This window comes from Aquarana catesbeiana, linkage group LG05 (genome assembly GCF_042186555.1).
Source record: "Aquarana catesbeiana isolate 2022-GZ linkage group LG05, ASM4218655v1, whole genome shotgun sequence".
Taxonomy (NCBI): Eukaryota; Metazoa; Chordata; class Amphibia; order Anura; family Ranidae; genus Aquarana; species Aquarana catesbeiana.
Genome location: NC_133328.1, coordinates 104394401 through 104418421, shown reverse-complemented (window position 1 = coordinate 104418421; position 24021 = coordinate 104394401). Strand labels below are relative to the sequence as shown.

General features: G+C 45.5%; 1 protein-coding gene across 2 annotated transcripts in view; it reads left to right on the top strand.

Annotated features, from left to right (window-relative positions):
* DLEC1 (DLEC1 cilia and flagella associated protein) overlaps positions 1-24021 on the top strand; it is a 160064-nt gene that overhangs the window by 85061 nt on the left and 50982 nt on the right. For both annotated transcript variants that reach the window (XM_073630029.1, XM_073630028.1), the window contains exons 13-20: positions 295-385; positions 9524-9686; positions 9767-9959; positions 13580-13638; positions 15525-15699; positions 16832-16925; positions 21726-21856; positions 23304-23462. In XM_073630029.1, the coding sequence (XP_073486130.1) occupies positions 295-385; positions 9524-9686; positions 9767-9959; positions 13580-13638; positions 15525-15699; positions 16832-16925; positions 21726-21856; positions 23304-23462 (1065 nt within the window). The remainder of the gene's footprint in view (positions 1-294; positions 386-9523; positions 9687-9766; positions 9960-13579; positions 13639-15524; positions 15700-16831; positions 16926-21725; positions 21857-23303; positions 23463-24021) is intronic.

Here is a 24021-nt window from a genome sequence, read left to right as displayed (position 1 = left end):
TCAATCAGTTCTCTAATAGTTAGAACAATGATCAGTACATTTCCAGAATGGTCAATCAACATGCCGCAGTCAAAAATGATCAATTCTTTTCATTATTGGTTTGGTGGTGCATTTTAATAGCTTGATTTGTGTACAGTTGTATTTGTATGTAATGCAATCTGTTTATTCCCATCAACTGTTCAATTGAATGATCATATCATTATGTGTGTGGCCATCATTAGACTGATTGCATTAGGTTTAGGAATATATGTAAGTATATGTAAAGATTCTACATCTCATTATTGTCCTTTACAGGTTGTCTTCTTCCCTTCATCCTTGGAGACCTACAGCCAGGCTTTTACCATTGTTTGTGATAACTGCCAGGTCAATGACCTTACACTGACAGGTGGGTTAAGAGACAATTTTACTAATGATGCACCAATCTGATTAACTTGTGAGGCGTTGAGCAAATCATCATGTTTTGGCAAAATCTGTAGTAATACTTACACATTTTGGTATGCAAGAAAAGGTCACAAAATATGGATATTTCATTTATCCCAGAGTTCATACGATTCATTGTGCTTGCACCAAAATGTTCATCTGTGTCAGGGGGCACAAATTTTCATTTGAAAGGGGTGAAAGATATTCCAATGTACTGCCTGACTAAATTTAGCCATATATGGCACACTTTTCCTTTGTTAAAAGCAGTTAATAATTTAAACATTAGGGCTGTGAATAGGTTGCTTGCTTGTATGATGTCATGTTTTCCTGATTCCCTTTTACTTGAAGGAAAGCTTTGCAAGGAAAAATGGAAGCTGCCATTGCAAATTTTTTTAAAATTTGGACAGGATAGGGAATGGTTAAAACCCAAGTCAGTTTTTTTTCACCATCTTTGTCCCATGTGAGAGCTTGACAAGTGTATTCCAGATGTACCCACTTATTTTCTCTTACTGCTATACCATTTTCACCAACCCCCTTTTTCTTTATTTAAATTAACGAGACCACACCAATCTATTGGAGTATAAAATGGCCATAACAGCCTATTTATTAACATACTGAATAAATAACTCCAATAACCTTAAATATATAAATACCATATAACTTCAGTGCAAACAACATGTTATTAACTGCAATCTGTAGGTCAATGACGGAGCTCCACCCTTTTACCACATATCAAAACTTACACGCGGGAACCATTTTCAACTTGATAGGCCTCCAGCTGTACCGCTCTGAGACAACCCCTTGCCCGCAGTGTAACCATACCGGTATTCCATTTCGGGAATACACCGGAGGGGCCATACTATCGATGACCCCCCACCCCTTTTTACCACATTTGTTTACCGCTACCGTCACCGACCAACAGAAAAAACACAGCCACAGCCCGAAAGGATGAAACCTTATCCTTAAGGGCCCCTCCACACACTCAGTGCCCTTTGAATTCCTTCTTGCAGACCCATGGTCCACAGATCAGTCCCCACGTCCGTGAGGTGAACACCATCCCTGCGTAAGTAAAGGCCTACATTAATTTCCAGCTCTCTGTGTCTTATCACCATGCCCCCTTGTTTCACCAAAAACCTCCCCACTACTTTGTTAATGCGAATGCGTGCCTTGTTCAGCCGTTCCACAGACCTTGCCATCCGCCAGGTGGTGCGTGCCACCATGTCGGACCATAACAGCAGAGTATTGGGAAAGACCGTGCGGATATATAGCAAATCCGACTTAGCGCTTGCTAGTATATCTCTTACCGTGCGTACCCCTAAATCGTTCCCTCCTGCATGGATTACCAACACATCAGGTGGTCTGTCCAACCAAGCATAACGCTCCACTTCCGTGACCACTCTGCCCCACATCATACCCGGTCTCCCCAGCCACCTGATGTATGCCTCTCTCCTCGATACTCCCAGCTGCCTCCCGTCCGGTCTCGCATCACCTCTCCTGGCCCCCCAACACACATAAGAGTGACCAAGAATCCAGACAAGGCGCGGAGCACCTCCCCCTGCAATGAAAATCACACCAAGGTAACGTCATTCATCATTTTTTTTTTTTTTTTATAACACTATTCATTTAATTCCCTTTTTTTTTTTTTTTTTTTTTTTTATAAATGTTATTCCATAATCATTTGAGGTCGTACGTAGGTGCGGAACCTTCTCGATTCCCATCTACCGATCCTCCTCACGGCTGCCTCATCCAACCCACATCTGGCAGCTTCAGTAGCCGCCCCAATGCGGAAGGAGTGTGAAGCGTAAGCCTTCCCATCCAAACCCAACTTCGTCAAACATTTTCTAAACACTGCTACAAATTGAAATTTTGATAGGTAAGACCCGTCTTCATGACGCAAAAATGGCCCATCCCCCATTGGCCTTACCTGCGCCAGTTTCTCGACCGCCCTTACCGGGCATACCGTGGATCCCGGCAGAGCGTACAACCATACATCCACCCCTTTCCCTGTCTGATCGGTTTTTGACCTCCGCAGTCTCAAACACACTTTATCCCCGTTTAACCTAACGTCCTGCACCAGAATGCCACCCGCATCCCCCCGTGCTGGGCTCACCAGTTCCCCAATTCTGAACGCCCCAAAAAAGGCCAACGAGAAAGCTGCCGTAAACAGCAAACATTCATAACTTGAAGAACATATTGACCTTAACTGCCCACAAATGGCCACCAGGTTTTTAAAAGTGACAGGCCTTCTTTCATCTTTTGTTCTTTGTCCTCTCTTGTACCCTTTTATGGCTTGCCTAACCCAAAAATCTTTTGTCCAATCCTCCCCCCTTTTCAGCTTGAAAAGGAATGACAAAGCCGCCATCTTCTTTTCAATAGAAGACACCGCCACCCCATTTTCCATATTTCTGGACACAAAATACAAGACCAACAATCTCACCTCAATCCCATCCTTGTCCACCCCAGTTTTTTGCCGCAAACCCTCCCATTCTCTCCATACCTTCATATAGGCCATCCAAGTGGACTTACTCACTGACTGCTGGATCCATCCTGCGGCGACTCCAATGCCAGCTCCCAGATCCACTCCGGGCAAGGAATCCCTTCCTTTTCCGCTGCCGGGGCTAATTCCCTGAACTTGTCCCACTGAAAGCGAGACAGCGAATCAGCCAGTGTATTGTCAACCCCTGGTATGTGTACCGCATATATAAAGGTATTCAATTGCAAGCACCGCAATACCAACTGTCGCATCAGCCTAATGACAGGTTGGGAAGACGCTGACATGCGATTGACCACCTGCACAACCCCCATGTTGTCACAGTTAATTCTCAACTTTAAATTCTGGCAAGACCGCCCCCATAACTCCATAGCCAGCACCACTGGAAATAATTCCAGTAGTACCAGGTTCCGAAGAAACCCCGCTTTCACCCATGATTGTGGCCACGGCCCAGCGCTCCATTGCCCTTGAAAATAAGCCCCGTAACCCGTAGAACCTGCCGCGTCCGTAACCAGTTCCACATCGAAGTTACTTACCGGACCTGACATCCACACTGATCTTCCGTTGTACCCTGACAAAAATTGATACCATACCTTCAGGTCCTCCCGATGTTCCCTCGTCAGCCTGATAAAATGAGTGGGGGCTTTAACTCCCGCCGTGGCTGCTGACAGCCTCCGACAAAACACCCTACCCATGGGTATGATCCTACAAGCGAAATTTAGCTTACCTAGCAACGACTGCAGTGTCCGCAACTGCACCTTCCGCCTGCCATGAATCTCCCGGATCTCCTTCTGTAAATCCACTAACTTCCCCTGCGGCAATCTGCATTCCATTGCTATGGAGTCAATTATTATACCCAGAAAACTAATTTCGGTTGTCGGCCCTTCTGTCTTTTCGGCTGCCAGTGGCACTCCGAACCTTCCCGCAATGTGCTGCAACGTTGACAATAAAATCGCACACACACTGGAGGAAGGAGGACCTATACACAGGAAGTCGTCCAAGTAATGGATAACCAAGTCCAGCCCCGACACATCCCTAACCACCCACTCCAAAAAGGAACTGAACGCCTCAAACATGGCGCAAGAAATGGAGCAACCCATGGGCAAACATTTATCGACGTAAAACTGATCTTGCCAGTGGCAACCCAGCAGCCTAAAGCTGTCCGGATGCACTGGCAGTAGCCGAAACGCCGCTTCTATGTCAGATTTTGCCATGAGTGCCCCCTGTCCATACCTCCTAACCCACCGCACCGCAGCATCAAAGGAAGTATAGGACACCGCGCAGGCATCAGGGTCGATGAAATCATTGACCGAGCCCCCTTTTGGAAAGGATAAATGGTGAATTAATCGGAACTTATTCGCCTCTTTTTTGGGCACCACTCCCAATGGGGACACCACCAAATCCGGTAACGGCTTATCCGCAAATGGCCCTACCATGCGGCCTAATGTCACTTCTTTCGCCAATTTTTTTCCCACCACCCCTGGGTGTTGCAACGCTGATTTCAAGTTCCTTGCCATAGGGGGAACCGCCTCCAAGGCACATGGTACTTTGAACCCCTCCCGAAAACCCGCAGTAAGCAATGATGCCGCCTCCCTATCCGGATACTTACTTGGGAAAGGCAGCATCCTTTCCACCTTCACCGGCGTCATCCCTCTTGTTAACAGGCTCCCCGGTACGTTTTCCTTTTTTGAAGCATCTGGCCAGTGTGTGAGCTCCCCCACATCCTGAGCATTCGTGCTTGAATTTGCACGATCCCCCAAACTTACAGTGTCCGTTGTATTGCCAACACACTCCCCATTTCTTACCGGCCGGTAGTCCTGAGGAGTGTGTACCCCCGGCCCCCCCTTGAAAAAACTGAGGCGAGGCCCTAGCCGAGGACATAAGTCTCATCCAATGGCTGATGTCCTTATGGTCCCAACGCAGGGCCGGATGAACCGCTCTGTGTTGTCGGAACTGCTCGTCATAACGCAGCCAAGCCGTTCAACCATAAACTCTGTGTGCCTCCCCAATAGCATCCATATAACAAAACAACCCAGAGCAATGCTCCGGATTCTTTTCGCCAATGACGCTGGCCATGATAGCGAACGCTTGTAACCAATTGACAAACATCCGCGGAATCAACCTGTACCTCCTCTTCTCCTCATCTTCCTTCTTGGAGTCATCAGGCTTAACCCTGTCCAGGTTAAACTTTTCCAACGGCAACAAGGAAAATATTTCCACGTATTCCCCTTTTTGGATCTTTTCCCGAACCTCCTGCTTCAGATGTGCACCCAGCGGGCCCTCAAAGCAGACATATACCTCGCATTTCGCTGCGTCTGCAATCCTGACTATGTCCGCCCTACCTGCCGCCTCTGTTGCCCCTTTTTCCCCCGGCTTCTCTTTGGCACCACCCGACTCCAGGGTCTTATCAGCAGACACCCCCGTGGAAGGTTCCACCTCCCCACCAGCTAACACCCCCCCGCCGGTTACCTGCGGTACTCCGCTTGTGGCCGCCTGAGGAGATTGTTCCCCAAAACGTCCTACTAGCGCCCTCAGGCCCTCCAACAGCTCACTCAGTTGTCCCCCTGACCCCGAACTGGCGGATCCTTGTCCCGCCACTTGGTGGTCATGACCCTGTGACACCCGTGGTGGTCGGGCTACTGCCCCTGCCGTACCTGGGTTAACCACACCTCATATATTTTGTAAAGCATTAGTAAATTCTTCATTATCACTGGACTTACCGGGCTGACCCGGAGACCTCCCGACAGCGGCTGGTCTGGTTTCCATCGCCGTATCCTGCTGGTGTGCCTCCACCTCGCCTTCTTCCAACTCCTCGTCTTCGGACCGTTCCCCCTGGGGTGGGCTTGCCGGCGTGGTGAGCCCCCCAGGCGCATCCCTCCTGGAGGCCGTATGCACCCGCTGAGACATGACTCGTCCGACCTCTGCAGCTCTGCTTCCCGCCTGGATTCCACGCCGCCCTGAAATGGCTGAGACCGGGCCGGCCTGTTCATTCCTCCGTCCGCCCCTCTGGCGGTCCCTCTCCCCGCCAGGCGACCGATTGCCACCTGCGGTGTCAGCAGTGCTTCTCCTCCCCGCCCTGGGCGCTGCAGCAGCTCCTCTTTCACTTCTGTCCTCCCCCCTCGGCTCGTACAAAGCTGCTGGGGGGTTCGCTCTTTCAGCACGCCTGGGTCCTGCTCTCAGTGAAGCGGCGCCATCTTGACCCGTAGCCCCGCCCACCGCGCCGCGGCGTGTGTTCTGCCCGGGCCTGGCATCCGCCATCGGTTGGCTCCTCTTGGCTGGAGGGGCTGACTGTTCTCCCCTTGGGCTACGTGCCTGGCGACCCGAGCGTCCATCGGGTCCAGGCGAATACCGCGCCGGCGGCCGCGACTTCCGCGCACGGGCAGTCCCCTCACCTCTGATCGCCGATCCGCCTGCTTCTTCTTCAAAGAGCCCTGCGACTTGACTCTGGAGCCACTCCGGTCCCCTGGACGCTGCCGCCTGCCGCAGACGAGCCAGTATCACGTCGATGCCGGCCATTGCTGTAGAGGAGCAGAGAAAATCTGCCTCCTCGTGTCTCTTCCTGCTCCACTGACTCCGTCCCAGCTCCGCCCCTCCTCTTATATGACCCCACCTCTAAAGTTTCCTGCTGGCTCCACCCCACCAAACCTGGCCAGCTTAACCCTGTGTGTGTCACTAGACACACTGTCATGCCCGGCCCTGCACTATTCTCTTCTTCTTTTCCTTTTCGTTCCGGGCCTCACTTTCTCTTCAGTTCCTGCCCTGTATACACCACAGGAAGTGATTGTAAATGCCCTCCGTAGCGAAATCCCCTCATAGATAGTAGTCACCAGAACAACTTGTGGGGAGGTGCAGTGTGGTGTGGCGGCAGTAAACACACAAAGTCCAGTTGCAGAGAACAGAACTTATATTAATGCAGAATCCAGTAATCAACAACAAACCCAGTGGGAAGGCACCTGACCGGGAACACTTACGGCATATAACAGCAATGTGCTGGCCGTAGATTTGCCGACAGCATTGGTCTTGAGTGACAGAATGTGGCCTAGCCAGTCTGAGACCAATTGGGGAAGTATCCAGAAGGATGGTGTGTCCCTATCCTTTCCCTACTCATCTGGAACCTCTCCCTGCCACTCAAGGCTATCTTTAATACTGATTGAACCCTGGGCAAACATCAGAAATTTTGGGGCCCCTTACACAGCTTTAGACCTGGGCCCCCCTGGGCCTGACCACTAAGCATTCCCCAGGGCCCGCCCACTGGCCAACTCACTGAATCCACCCACTGGCCATTCCACCAAGTCCTTCAGTGAACCCACTTTTAGTTTAACACTCTTGTTCCAAGTTATCAGTGCTTTCACGATTCAACAGTAAGGAATTATAATTTAGCCAAAAAAAATCTTCCTTCAGTCTCATCTCCCCCATCCCACATCCTCCTCCTCCAGTCCTATGTCCTCCTCCTCATCCCACATCCTCCTCCTCCAGTCCCGTCTCCCCATCCCACAATCTCCTCCTCCTCCAGTCCCATTTCCTCCATCCCACATCCTCCTCCAGTCAAATCTCCCCGATCCCACGTTTTCCTCCAGTCCCATCTCCTCATCCCATCTCTTCCATCCCACATCCTCCTTCTCCAGTCAAATCTTCCCCATTGCACATCCTCCTCCAGTCCCACGCCCTCCTCCTCCAGTTCCATCTCCTCATCCCATGTCCTCCTCCTCCTCCAGGTCAATCTCCCCCATCCCATGTCCTCCTCCTCCTCCTCCAGTCCCATTTTCTCCATCCCATGTCCTCCTCTTCCAGTCCTATCCCCCCATCCCATGTTCTCCTCCTCCAGTCCCATCTTCTCCATCAAATGTCCTCCTCCTCCTCCATACCATGTCCTTCTCCTCCTGCGTTCCATGTCCTCCTCTTCCAGTCCCATCCCCCCTATCCCATGTCCTCCTCCCCTCAGTCCCATCTTCTCCATTCCATGTCCTCACCCTCCTCCTTCCCATCTTCTCCATCCCATGTCCTCCTCCTCCTCCAGTCCCATCTTCTCTATCCCATGTCCTCCTCCTCCTCCGTTCCATGTCCTCCTCTTCCAGTGTCATCTCCCCCATCCCGCGTCCCCCTCTTCCAGGTGCTGGTCCAGATGGCATACTACATGCCCACGATTGGCGACGGAGAATTGTGGTGGTGGGTGGAGATGTTGGAGAGAGACAGTGCGGTGGGGGAAGGTGCAGCAGCTGGAAGAGAGAGCAGACAGGGCTGCTGCTGTACATGCAGCTCCTAATTTTATGACTTAGCTCGGGACAGCTTAATGAAGAACGTACTAAACCAAAAATTGTCCAGAAACACCTTAAAAGCACTTTAGTCCTCTTGTATGGTGATGATAAAACATGTTAAATAACCAGTAAGTGATAGGTAACAATAGTGTCCACAATAGATGAAGCAAAGTTGTAGTCCACCCATACACAGCCAGGTGAAATCTGTCAGATATCCACTGCAGCCCATAAGACCCAGGCTTGAGCCTAATGTGCAGCCACATGTGTCTCTAAACTAGAGCTGCCCAAGATATCACTGGTATGACAGGTGAGGGAACTCCAGGGATAGCATTCCCGGGAGTCAAATTACTGCCGGAGGAACATAATCAAGGAGCCTCTCACACCACTGGAGGACTTGCCGGTTGGAACCTGCTCTCCTAGGGATGGAAAGAGGAGGGAGCCAATCGATGGTGAGAGATGCACTCTCTGGGTACAACCTGGAGGCTGCCCACACAGGTGACACTGCCGGGAGCCAAGCTGCTGCAGAAACCTCCGGGAAAATCATAACAACTATGCGGGCAGCGCGGGTTCTAAGGAACAACTGCTTTTGGCCTCATACCAATGATTGGGCCGGGGCAGCTGCCCCTTTTGCCCCGCATTAAAGATGGCCCTGCTGCCACTAATCACTTTTTTGTCAGATGACACAACCTACACAAGAAATGCGTGCCAAGGCTGGGAGTCAGGACCTTATATAGGCTCTACCTGACCCAAGATGGCTGCTAGAGTCACATGGGGCGGTAGCATCCAATTTGATAGCTTCCCCAGTGACCCTGGAAACCATAGAGGAGCCATGTTCCTCTTGACTTCCTCTCCCCCGGCAATGCAGCTGCAATTGAGTACCACCAGCAGTAAAGAAAGTAGACTGCACCTGCCTACAAACTAAAAGAAGATTTTACCTCTGGTTTTGTTCTGATTCACAATTTTTACTTTCCCTTCACTTTCTGTCCCTAGTGATAATGATCACCAGGACAAACAGAGTGCATCTCTAGCTTGTCCACAGATGGCTATCAAAACCACACAGAGGTTCTAACCCCTCACCACTCTATACAAAAAGAAAAACAAATGTTATCACAATAATTATTTATAGTTTTGGAACATCTCTGTGATTTTTCAGCAAGATTCCTGATCTCCATATAATAGTCACTGCCTCTTTCATATGCTGGTTTATATCAGGGCAAAAGATTGTCATAGACTCTGGCAGTGCATAATAGAGCAAGAATGGTCAAATATATCATATATTACACATCATTAGCCTATGTATGTGTAATAAATCTAAGGTGCCATTTTGTCACTATTTTGTTTCTCCTTCTGTTACCAGGATATGGACAGCTTGTGGGCTTAGAGCTGGTGTCTGTCAGTGATGGTAAAAGCACTTCATGTCCTGGTGAGCTTACTGATGTCAAAGCTGAACATTTAATATGTTTCCCCAGTACAAATTTACATTCCACAGTGCAAAAGAGCATTGTCATTAGAAACACAACGTAAGTAGATTTAATCAATAGTCCATGCTATTCGACTGTGTCAGTAATTTGTATTGTAACTGTATGTTATGACCTATCAGGCATGTGGAGCTTCCATTCTACTGGCAGATTATGAAGCCATATTTACAAACTTTACAACCAGGAGAAGCTGTGGATATGGCAAAAATTAAGAATAACGTTGATGCAAATACTGCTTTCATGATCAGCCCCCTGCAAGGCGTCCTGCAGCCTCATCAAGACCACATGTTCACAGTGATGTACACTCCCACTAAGGTATGAATTAAGACTAAAATACCCAACCTGCCTAAATCGTTTCTAAGCAGTGGCGGCCAGTCCATAAGGGGCGCAGCCCCCTAATTTCTATGCGGGGCGCCGGACTCATAGGTTTCTATGTGTTTTTTTGTTTTTTGTTTTTTTGAAAGCATGCGATTAGAGCCTGAGGCTCTAATTGGCTTCAAAAAGATTGGTCTCAGAACCCACCCACTTGTGACATTAGCGAATCAATAAAAGTGAAAAAATTGGCTGCGCCTACTACACAATATACAAGCATCCAGTGATGTGATTACTTGTATAATACCCATCTCCATATACAGTGGATATAAAAATTCACATACAGTGGTGGGATTCACTTTATGCCATTTAAGACCCACAAGGGTGAAGAAAAGCACAATATAAGGATCACATACTTTGAACTATAAATATAGAAGAAAAATTGGACACATATGAACATTGGATATACACTGTATATGAATTTTGATATTCACTGTATATGAAGATTGGTATTATACAGTTAATCATGTCACTGGATGTTTGTATATTGTGTAGTAGGCGCAGCCAATTTTTTCACTTTTCTTTTTTGGTAGTTGTGGGAGCACAATTTTTGGGATTTGCAGCCTATTTTATTTATTTATTTGTTGTTTTCACCGAATAGTTTAAGGAAGCGCAGGATAATACACCAGTTTTTGACATTGGCGAATTAATATTCGCTATTGTCTTCCAGCTTCTCCTCCTGGCCAATCAGGATAGGAGCTGGATCTTAAGACCGGATTAGCTGAACATGGGGTGAGTGCGGCCCCAGTGAGGTTTTTTTTTTATTAGCACCAGCTGCCACTGTTTTTAAGGTAACAACAGTGTTGAAGTGCTGCATTTGTAGTGCCTGCAAGTGTTAGTTCTTAAATTGCCTCCTTGGATTCTAGGCCCAGGCTGTAATTAGAGCCTTGATTTCTGCCTAGTAAGTCAAGAAAAAGCTCCACCCCCTCTGGGCACTCAGCCCCATCCTATGTCATTCATTTAACAAATGCCAGAACCTACTGCCAACTGAAGTTTTAACATATGACAATTAAATGGCAGTAAGTGGGGTAAAGCTGTCCATAGATGGATCATAATTTGTCCGGTTCAGCAGGGACTGGCCAAATTTCGATCCATGTATGACTGTTCCGGCTCAACAGAAGTTGACCTAACAATCAACTTCTGTCAAACACTTTTATTTGATCAACTAGAACCAACTTACACTTAATTTGAAAAAAGTTATACAAAAATGTATTATCCTAAAACATGGGAACTGGGGCCTTTAACCTCAGTGTATTCTGACAGTGGAGGATTCAACTAATGGATTTCACCATCCACACAAGTGAAGTGTTGGATCAAGGAATCCTTCCCGCTGTGCTATTGTATTCTAAAAGTAGGGAGGATCGCTCCATCCACCTCACATTTGTGTGGATGGAGAAATCCATTTTCTTACCCATCAGCCTTCTGGCTGATTGAAAAAAAAATGAATCATATATGGTCAGCCTAAGTGTCAGAAGAGGACCGCTTATTTCTAATATGTGCAGAAGTCCATGTTCTTCATGGGCATATGGTCCAAGTTACTGCAAAGAGGCACAATGATAATAGACTGAGGGGACTCAGTCTGTTGTCGGCATAGACCAGTGTTTCTCAACTTTTTTCAGTCAAGGTAGCCTTTTCAAATTATGCACCCCATTCTAAGATGTAAAAAACGAAACTAATAGTTTTATATTATGCAGCTACATCTACAAGCCTAGGACACCCAACATTAGAAGTGATTTATTTCTACAAAACAATATACCCTTGCACACTGGTACTGACTAGTATTCCAGTGTTTCTCTTCTCCTTCAGTTTCTCTCCCTCATTCAGCTAATATAACCTTAGTGCTGATGGGTGGAGCAAGGGAGGGTCAAACAAGGACGTCCTCAGGCGCCCAACATCCTCCTTATCAATTGGTGATGTCATTGGTTGTTAGGATGCTAGCAGCTTGTCCGCATGGTGTCCAAGATTGTAGTGCTGTAAAAAAACCTGTGGCTTTCTGTAACCAAAAAGGCAGGCTTGACCTACCTGCTGGCTAGTTGACAATTGTTTAGACATTCTGCCATGGCACCCCCTAAGAGCCCAGAAGGCACAACACCCTGGTTGAAAAAGACTGGCATAGACTGTCAGGAGTGACTTATGCCGATAGAGGAAAGAGAAGAGACGGAAAGCACACTAGGTGCTTTGGATAGAGGCAAGTACACACTATAAGAGAATATGACAGTGTACAATCCTTCTCTTATATCTGAAAACCGTGCAAACACATATATAAAGAAGAAATAAGTGGCGCTATCCCAGACAGCACTGTCCAATAAAATTGAAAAGGTGTCTGGTAAAGCAATGTGTTTAAACCATCAACACAACATGTGATTAATATGAGTGATTGGATAAAGTTTAAACGGCATGTCCATATATGTCAAAAAATATTTAGACAATCAAAACACCATGTGATAGGTATAAGTGATAAACTCTAAACAAAAAGTCCATATGTGGAAGAAATGAAGTAATCTTTAGTTGTAAGTGTCTTCTTAATGTCTTCCACCACACCAGAGTGTTGAGTGAACCCACTCCCTTAAGAAACGCACTCACCGACTCCAAATGCCTGCACTTGCGTGCAAGGCTGAAACGCCATTATACCACACACACAGGTAAAATCAACAGCCCGATGTCCAGCAGCGTGTATGGGAATCACTCCACATGTAAAATAATAAAGTGCTCCAATAGTGTAAAACAGCAAAACTAATTTATTAAAATACTGCCACTCTTTAAATGATCCACTCACATTTTACAAAATCCAAACCAGCAATGAAAACAAGTGCAAGTCACAGCAACTCAGCAAATTGGATCACACAATGCAAGGAAACGGTCACGGCGGACCCGAGGTGTGCAGGTGCTATATCTTTAGTTCTCACCCCCCTCCTCGGTACTTCGCCACTCAATCGAATCACCACTGGCTCATGCGGCTTCCAGCGGCATGCCTCACAGCCACGCGTGTATTTTAATAAATTAGTTTATCACTTATACCTATCACATGGTGTTTTGATTGTCTAAATATTTTTTGACATATATGGACATGCCGTTTAAACTTTATCCAATCACTCATATTAATCACATGTTGTGTTGATGGTTTAAACACATTGCTTTACCAGACACCTTTTCAGTTTTATTGGACAGTGCTGTCTGGGATAGCGCCACTAATTTCTTCTTTCTTCTTAGATATAAGTGAAGGATTGTACACTGTTATATATTTTTTTTTTTTTATAGTGGCAGCTGTATTCACCAAATTATTCACCTATTGGGCTCATTTATGGCACAGTGGTGGTATTTCCAGTAAGGGGCGGTAATTTACTTTAATACTTTTAGTTCTAAGAGGATATGCTTCGTTCTTTTTGCTTTCAGAGGTTTACAACCACTAATTCAAACCTTGGCAGTTGTGCGTGTTAAAAAAAAAAAAAACATAGGATGAGGTTGGGCTAACAAGGTGAATAGAAATTTTTTGAAAAACAAAATGTCTGTAGCTAAGCTTTAAACTGTTACTGAAATATATGTATATTTTTTTCCATGCATAGCTAATTGAATATCACAGTGTTGCTCAGATGGTATTAAGTGACATCCCAGGGAATCCAAGGTAAGAAGCTAGCTTCTGATAACACTTCATCTTTGCTGGTATATTTGTGACATAGATATAACCTTATAATAAACAGAGTGACCACAGAAGTTTTTTATTTGTGTAAACAGAGTGCTGTGCTGTATTTTATTTGAGGTTGTGACAGGCACGCTTCTGAGGCCATCCAACCCTATAATCACTGATTGTTTCCTTGTGACTGTGATAATTAAACTCTGGGGGAGGGAAGCACCTCTCGGGGGAGCTACAGTTAGACGACCGTAGGTATGGTTCCAGGTCTTCCCACTTAAAGTGGTTGTAAACCCTTACATATACCCAGTGAAGTGACCTGCCTCAGGTGATACACAGAGAAGAAACTAATCCTCCTACATAAGTTGTACCTATTTATCTACAGCTGTCTTTCTCCTACATCCATTCATAGTGCAGAATTTACATGGGATACCTCAGCTCTGAAAAGCAGGGGGCAGAGAGCTGAAGTTACATCAGCTCTGAGAGCTGATTGGAGGGAAGGGACACACCCTCCTTCACACAGCACACAATAACAGAGCTGAGACTGTCAATCATCTGGAGCTCCCTCCCCTGTCACCATTTTTTTCTTGGTGTCAGGAGAACTGGTCAGAAGTGACTCATGCTAGCAAAGCAAGCAGAGGAACGAGGCAGAGGACAGAAATGACACAGTGCTCTGGATTGAGACAAGTGCACACTATAGAGGGATATGCTGTGTTCATATATTATGTCTGAAGTTTACAACCACTGTAAGGAACAGAATGCTGCTAAGCATGTGAACTACTTCTTGCACTTTACCACCCCTTGTGGGAGCCCAGTCGGGGTTCCAGGGATATGGACTTACGCCACTACTAAATGGACTTAAAGAGGAAGTAAACTCTGATATTTATTTTATTCCTTCCCTTCAAAATAAAAGCATAATGTGCTAGTATGCATTGCATACTAGCACATTATGTGACACTTACCTGTAAACGAAGCCGTGTCGTCCCCTCTGGAGGCTGCATCCATCTATTCCCGTCTTCCTTCCGGGACCGCGGACTTCCTCTCTGTGACAGGCCGGAGCCGCATGACGTCACTGCCACTCATGTGCCCGGGAGCGGCCAGTCGCAGCACTGACTTCTGAAAAAATGGCACGGGCGGCCGTTCCTTCAGACACATGCGCCAATTACATCATCAGCGCAGTATACAGTAAATATCTCCTAAACGGTGCACATTTAGGAGATATTTACAGTACCTACAGGTAAGCCTTATTATAGGATTACCTATAGGTACAAATAATACAGGAAGGTTTACAACCTCTTTAAGGACTTTCTCGCCTTTTTATAAGGTATGAGTACCTCATGGGCAATTAGGGGCACCAGTGGACTAAGGGGCACATAGAAGATTGTGTACAGGAATATGTATTGGAGACATCGTATGAAATTTTATTTGTTATTTTTCAACAACTTTGTTAAGCAATGTTTATTAATATTAAACTTAGCCTTGTCTAAAATGACTTGAGGTCAGTCGTAAAGGGTGCGATGCATGTATAGTATATCACAAGAACAGGGCTTAATAATGGGACAAGCTAGAGAAGACACTAGCAATGTCTCTTCTGCAATAAAATCCACCTACCTGCCTGCTTGCAGCGTTCCACGGCATGTAAAAGGAGCTGCGAATACGCAGCTCAGCTTACAGTGCTGGCCCGATCCCTGTGTATCGGGATGACTGGACCTGCACATGCCAGTGAAGTCAGCCAAAGAATGGCAAACAAAAGAAGATGCTGGCGAGGGATGGGGACTGTTGGAGGAAAGGTAAGTTTCGTATCCTTTAGCTCTGCTTTAATGTCTATATAGGTCACTATACATTCTGTTTTATGTGTATGTGTTCTCTTTGTTTTATAGTGCAAATAAACATCCCATGAGCATTGCAGAACTGACTCCTACACTAAACGATGTCATTGTCCTCGATCTAGAATTCAAGGGGACCACAGAGCCATTTCATTTAGTTCTGGAGCCTTATGTAATCATCTTTTCTGGAGAAAGTTTTATTGACACCACTATGAGGAAGAAGTTTATAGTAAGTTTTGTTTTTACGTTCTAAACATTTAGGTTACATCTATTATCTTTTTGAGGGCCTATTCACACTAAAGCAATCTGTTGAGGTGCGTTAGTGCATGCAAATGTGTTATGGCATGCGTTAACATGCATTACGTTTAGGCAGCCCATTCTGTTGATTGCCAATACACCACAACAGATGAAATCACATGCATGACCCTTTTTTCAAAATGCAGATGACTACAACTCAATGCAGTTGATTTACTAAGGCCAAATAGGCTCTGCATTTTGCAAGGGAATTTGCAGCAACGATTAGTGAATGTGGTTTTGACACATAACAGGCTTGTTCCAGGTCAGGGACTAAGTGATGATGTAAGCATTAGAGTGAGAGCCCTGCAGCATACATCTTAAAAACCTAGAAAAGCTGTTACCTGTTTCCATTTAACCTGAAAGCTTGCCTTTTTGCGACTCCTATCTCAATTCAGGTGTATAGACAGTCTTGTTAATAGAGTTTTAATGAAAATAAGTATATAACCTCTTCATGATTACTTACCTGCTCTGTGCAGCCCAGATCCTTTTCTTCTCGGATCCCATGCTGGCGATCCTGGCTCCTCCCTCCTGCAAGGTGCCCCCAGAGCAAGCAGCTTGCTCTAGGGGCACCCAAGCAGGCACGTTCCTGAGCTGTGGCTCTGTGTGTCCATACAAACAGAGCCGCAGCTCAACCCTGCCCCCTCCGCCTCCTGGTTGGCTCACTGGCTATGATTGACAGTACCAAAGGCTAGTCAGGAGTGCGAGTCCTCGGAGAGGCAAGGCTCTCGTGGACATCGCTGGATTGAGAGGGGACTCAGGTATGTATTAGGGGGGGCTGCTGTAAACAGAAGGTTTCTTTACCTTGATGTAATGAATGCATCAAAGTAAAAAAGCTTGTGCCTTTACAGCCACTTTAACTTACATTTTCTGACTTTAGTCATTCTGCAAGGATGCTGATTGTGCTGTCTTATACAGATAGCTGATAGTAAGTACTCCTACCAACTAATTTATTAAATGCAATCATAACAAATATGGCACAAATAACATAAAAATGTGAAAATAGCATAAAGCATTGTTTTTAGGAAAGTATTACAACCACACATAAAATATACTTTGTCTTGTAGATGTGGAATAACAGCAAATCCTCTATCCAGTTTGAGTGGGATAACATTACAGCTCCGAACATCATCCAGATTGAGCCACATAATGGAAGCATTGGTATCTGTGGAATGCCTTTATTTGTTGGGCTATTTTGTGTATTACTGTATATTTGATTTATTACTTTGCCAAATGACAAGTCTGTGGCCTTGGAGCAACCCTGGATCCAAACTGATCAATGTAGTGCTAGTCCTAACTGCCAAGAATCTTAATATATAGAAAGAATACATACCAATCAGCCAGATCTTTATGACCACCCACCTAATATTGAGTAAGTCCCCCCTTTGCCGTCAAAACAGCCCTGACCCATCATGGATGCCACTAGACCTTTGAAGGTATGCTCTGGTATTTGGCAACAGTATCCGCGGCTATCTATAACATATCCGGCGCCTCCTCCGACCCCCCCCCCCCCCCCCCGCTGTCTTCTGGGAGATACACAGGTCCCAGAAGACAGCAGGAACCAGTGGGATCGTGAAGTGCCACTCGCGCATGCGCAGTAGGGAACCAGGCTGTGAAGCCACAAGGCTTCACTTCCTGATTCCCTTACCGAAGATGGTGGCGCCTCCACCCAAGAGCCGAGGGACAGATTGGCTTCGGGTGAGGACATCGAGGGGGCCCTGGACAGGTAAGTGTCCATATTTTAAAAGTCAGCAGCTGCAGTATTTGTAGCTGCTGACTTAAAAAAAAAAAATTCTGCCGAACTCCGCTTTAAGTCCTGTAAGTTGCGGCCTTTATGTTAAGTTAGGGCCTTTATGGACCCGACTTGTATTTCCAACATATCCCACAGATGCTCAGTTGGATTGAGATCAAGTCAACACCTAAAACTCAGTGTTGTATTCCTCAAACCATTCTTGCAGTTTGGCAGGGCACATTATTCTGCTTAAAGAGGCCACTGCCATCAGGGAATACCATTTCTGTGAAGGGGTGTACTTGGTCAGCTACAATGATATGGCAGGTGGTACGTGCTAAGTAACATCCACATAAATAGCAGTACCCAAGATTTCCCAGCAGAACATCGCCCAAAGCATTACACTGCCTCTGCCAGCTTACCTTCTTTCCATAGTGCATTCTGGTGCCATCATTTCCCTACGTAAACAAAAAGAAACATGATTTATCAGACCAGGAAACCTTCTTCCATTGCCCCATGGTCCAGTTCTAATGCCCATGTGCCAATCATAGGCGCTTTTGGCTGTGAACATGGTTTAGCATGGACACCCTGAACGGTTTGTGGCTATACAGCCACAGAAACAACAAACTGTGATGCTCATTTTTTCTGCTTTCAGCACAACAACTTCAGGGATGACATGTCTGCTTGCTGCCTAATATATCCCACCAACTTTCAGATGGCATTGTAACAAGATAACCAATGGTATTCACTTAACCTGTCAGTGTTCATAAAGATATGGCTGATCGGTGTACAGACTCTGTGCAGGGGAGGGAAGGACAGGGCTCCACAACACCAGAGTAGGTGTGATGTGTCCTTGGATCGCTCATTGCCAGGAGGGAGGTCTATTCATTTTGCTATGGCATATGCAAACTTTTTTTGCTCTTAGCTAACATAGTTTAAAGTGTATCTAAACCAAGAAATAAGAATGTAATTGTATTTTCGCCTGGTGATTCTTCCCTTTCTAGGGTGATAATGCTCACTCACTGTGCTGTTTCTATAAAGAAGCAGCTCTGTCACATTAGCAGGAGACTACAAACCCCTACCCCCGCCTCTTCTCCATAGCATAGAGAGAAAGGGTTCTGTAGTTCTCAGGAATAACTGAGAACAGTGTAACTGAAAAGACTGCAGCACAGGCAGAAAACTTGGGCAGACAAACTAGATTTTTTTTGCAGGATCAACAGGTATTTCTTTTGCACTGATTAAACAGATATAACAAAATAGTTTCAACAGTGTATTGAACAGGCCAAAGATACTACGGTAATTGACACATAATATTTAAATAAAAAATGGGATTTATGTACAGCTAGCAAAACACAAATGATCCTGAGTAATGATCAGGGTCTTAACTAGCATAGCTTGATCCACAGCAATCATATAGTTTTCCTATTAATTGTGCTTTTAGTTCTGTCAGTACCCATACCCTTCTCCTTATCTTACCACCCTTATTTCTTTCATCTTCTCATCTAGTAGTATGTCAATTTTAGTATATAAAACATGTCACCAGGGCTTTTTTTCTCAAACAATAGGTGCTGGAACTTAACCACGGCCCCACAAAACCCCTTCCCCTGCACACACCCTCCAAATCACATCAAATAGTGGGTGTGTTCAGTCAAATTTCATGAAAACAGTGGGAGGGTCTTAAAGGGGCATTAAATACCAGGATTGCATTACATACAGAGTGCAGGGATTTCACTTGTAAACACAGAAACCAGACTTCTGTGTTTACAAGTGATTGTGGTGAGCAGGCACCAAAGGGTCTGAGCCAGAGGTGGTGGAACTGAGTTCCACCAAGTTCCCCCTGAAAAAAAGCCCTGCATGTCACCTAATATGCGTGCATCTATCAACAAATACAAGGTTTGCATTTAAAGGTGAAATAGGGCCAAAGCTCTTTTGACCCTACTTCTCCTGTGGGTCACAGGAGTGCACTTAGTTCTGCACTCCTGTGACCCATATTCAGACTACAGTGAGCTAAAGTCCACTGTCAGCTGATGCAAACCCATGGAAGTAAATAAAAGTAAATAAAAAGTAAAAAGAAAATAAAAATACTCAGCCATGTGCAAGACTAACCAACCAATTAGGGGCGCAGTAAAGTGACACTCTACAAAATCTTTCTTTTCCAAAAATAATCCATACACACACTCAAAGGATAAGTTCACTTTTGGTTCCACCTGTTACATGTTACACTCTAACTACAGGTGTAACATGTAACACACTGAGCATCCACCAGCTCACTCCCCGACACCCCCCCCCCCTCCCCTGACAGCAGGCAGGGGTTCTTCTCCCCACATCCGCTGTCACAATTTAAAAACAATGCAGTTGTGCGGGGCTCCACCCACAAGGCCACGTCATTCATTTATAGAGTTCTGTGAATGAATGAACCACAACTACTGTCATCCATTTCTGCCGATGGCTTTTAGTCCTCAATTAAAGTATAGCTAAAGGCAAAAAAATTTTGTTTTGGATGGAGTGCGGAGGGATTTGAACACCTGTCCTTTTTTATTGCTTTCTGTGCCCCTGTTAAGGAGATTCACCCTCTTTATTTGTCCTGTTTACTGTTATCGTTGAAAGTAAAAGTAAAAGAAAATTCCAAATTTTGGGTTGTCCCCAGAAATGTAATAGGAGGGAAATCTTCCAATGGGGATGCTGGCTCTGGTGACCTGGGGATCCCTGAGGAATTCCCTAAATTTGCAGGGATTTCCTCTCACTTCCTGTTTTACTATGGGACAGGAAGTGAAGGGAAATCACCACAATGGAACACAGATGGCGAAAAAAATCTGACAGGGGTTATAACCCCCCTTGATCAATCCAAAATGGAAAAGGTTTTGCCTATTGTTCTACTTTACCTGTGAGGGCGCTGGTGGTCGCTCTCATAGTCCATTGATCTTCCTGGACTTCAATATATGCCTACCTGTATTGGAGGGATGGGCATTCAGCTCTACTGACAGTCTGCAGGAGCCTGGCATTGCACGCGCGATCTGCTAATCTCGGGTGCAATGTTTCACAGACTCCTAAGAAAAAAAATGTTAAGTGCACTTCTTTTTTTTTTGACTAAAAAAAAATATGCATTTATTATTGTTTTTAAAGACAATACATGTTATACATGTTATTCAAACATGTTATACTTACCTGCTCTGTGTAGTGGTTTTGCACAGAGCAGCCCAGATTCTCCTCTTCGAGACCCTTGCGGGCCCTTTTGGCGCCTAAACCCCCCTCTCGCTAATGCCCCCACAGCAAGCGGCTTGCTATGGGGGCACCCAAGCCAAGCCGCTGCTCTGTGTGTCCATTCAGACACAGAGCCGGAGTACGGCCCCACCCCCTATCTACCCTCACTGACTTTAATTGACAGCAGCGGGATCCAATGGCGCCATGCTGCCGTCTCAGTCAATGGGGAGGGAGAGTCCTGGGTAGGCGAGACACTCTTGCAACATCACTGGATCGAGATGGGCTCAGGTAAGTTTTAGGGGGGCTGAAGGGGCTGCTGCACACAGAAGGTTTTTTATCTTAATGCATAGAATGTATTGAGATAAAACACCTTCTGACTTTACAAACACTTTATGGCTGGGTTTACATCTCCGTGCTGAGCAGCTCACAGCAGGGGTCTGGTGCGTCCCTGTTCACCATTTCAGGTCCGATATCGGTCCGACTTTTTGGCTGAATTCAGACCTAAAACGGACCAGGACTCCGCAGCCGTCCCGGAGCTAGGTGAACCGGCTCCATTGAGAGCCTGTCACAGGCTCCTGAAATGCTAATTGGATGCGGGGAAACCCACATCCGATTAGCAATAGTGTGAACCCAGCCTCAAGGTGAACTTAGTCTTTAATGGGGTCTTACTGTGCTTTTCTGACCCTTGTAATATACTGTGTGGAACAAGCATTGCAGGTTAGTATGCACTGCTCTATGTATGCTACAAATCCCATAGTCCAAAGTCCATCTCTGGAGCAAGTGGCTGCATTCTTACATACAGTGGGATAAAGGAGAACGAACGTAGCCATCTTCTAATAGGAATTCAGATCATGGCAGCAAAAAAAATGTGGGAAATTGGGAGAAGGCTGAGAGCAATAGAAGGGACTTTTTTGGTTAAGGATACATACTTGAATAGAATTTTTTATTTTTAAACCAGAGATTAGTGTCAATTTAAGTCACTTCCTCTAGCAGTATTCTCTTACAGCTGGTGACATTGTTCTCAATTTCAGAGCCCAGTAAGTTCTGTGAATTTGAACTGATCTTCACTGGATTACAGACTGGATTCTGTAGAGAGAATGTGAATTGCCACATATTACATTCTCCGGAGCCCGTGGTGTTACGCGTGGAAGCCAATTTTAAGGTTTTTATCTTGTTATACTCATGCACTTTCTATTAACAAAAAAACGCTAAGTTTTGGTAAGGATACTGTAACGTGCTGCCCCTATTATGTACATGTTTACTAATACATTTTTGGTCACCAATGCATCATTTTCCTTATACAGTATGTATAGGAAGCACCACAATTGTTAATAGTGGTTTTCATCTGCAAAGTATTCTTAGCAAATTATATTTAATCCAACTGCCAACTACCAAGGATTATCATACTGTTTACTAGTTCATATTGTGTAATAAAATGTATAATCAGCCAAACCTTTTTATTTTTTTTCACTTTTTGAGGGGGGGGGGGGGGTGGGAGTAGGGAATAATGAGAATCCCCTTTCAGGTTTTTACTTCTATCTGGGGATAGTTGGAGAGATTTCCCCTCACTTACTGTAACAGTGACCAAGGTTGTATCAAACAGAAAGTGAGGGAAAATCTGCAATGGGGACACATACATCAATAAAATATCCATGGGGTTCTAGCCCTCCCCTGCTCTAAAACATTTTTTTCCTGTCTGTTTTGCTGTTGGAGATTTTTCTCACTTCGGTTCTCAACACACACTTTAACATAACATCCATTTTGATGATTATATGGCAATGTTTTAGAGCTTGCATTCAGATCGATTTTTAGAGAGTTATTGACAAGCAGTGAGGAGGTGATGTATCGTCTCCTCGCCTTCTGCTTTAACTCCTTAAATCTCACATTAGCGCACCACTACTGCGTGCCTTTCTTGCAGTTGTATATTCCTGCCGTGGCCACAGACCATTTGGCCACGGCATGTGTACACCCCCAACCGTGGCCTCTGCAGCTAAAGGGACTAGCTGTTTGGGGTTGGTAAAGTGGGGCTTAACCACAGGGTTTTAACATCCCCCCAACTGCTAAAATGAACGAGCTCTAGTGCCGCGTACACACGAGCAGACTTTTTGACCGGACTGGTCCGATGGACCGAGTCTGGCGGACAATTCGACCGTATGTGGGCTTCATCGGACCTGCAGCGGACTTTTCCGGTCGACAATCTGACGGACTATAGATTTGGAACATGTTTTAAATCTTTACGCCGGACCCAGTTCCTATCGAAAAGTCCGCTCGTCTGTATGCTAGTCCGACGGCCGAAAACCGAAGCTAGGGCAGCTATTGGCTAGTGGCTATCCACTTCCTTATTTTATTCCGGTCGTACGTCATAACGTACGAATCCGTCGGACTTTGGTGTGGTCGTGTGTAGGCAAGTCCGTTTGTTCAGAAAGTTCGTCGGAAGTCCGCCGAAAGTCCGACGGATAGACTGTCGGACCAGTCCAGTAGAAAAGTCTGCTCGTGTGTACGCGGCATAAAAGTTCCAGCTAGCTTTATTTTCCAATTTTGTGCAGTTTAGTAACAGTTTTTTTTTTTCTTGAAAACTTGTATTGCTTTATGCTGTAATCATTTTGCAGGGCCCAGTGGTTTCAATAGCCATCCCATCACTCGACTTGGAACTCATAAAGCTTGGCACTAAAGTTCTCAGCACCTTTATCATTGAAAATATGAGTTCACTGGCTGCAAAGTGGAAGATGTGTGAGAGCAGAGCCTGTCTTACTGAGCGAGGAGAAGAGGTAGTGTGTATGTAGGGGAATTTATTTTTATATGATAAAATACTCACCATGGACCTGATTTGTGGTCATTCACTTTGTCCATTGCAAAGAGCCATTTTAACATGATAATATACCGATAGTTAGTTTGTGTTTTTTTTAAACAACAAACTGTGCAATTTTGCACAGTGCTGCCCTGATCCTCCTCGTCTGGGTTCCCCTGCCAGTGCTCTTGGTTCATCCTATTCTCTGTGTGCCAGCAACATTGTAGAGGCAGCAATTCAGAGGCCTTACCTCACACAGATAGCACAGCATTGCATTGTTTTACTTTAAAGTGTGGTTCCACATTTGCAGTCAAACTTGACAAACACCCACAATATGTTTGTTATGTGTTCCCATTCACACAACATTCTTCATGTGTTTTTTTTAGATGTTTCTTGGAGTAAGCTTATTCACAGGACTAAAAGGTATTCTGAACAATTTCAAAGTGAAAGTGAAGGAACAAACTGGGGGCATACTAAGATAAAAAGCTTTAATATACAATACACCAGCTAAGCCTTGAGAGCTTTTTTTAGTCCCTGAA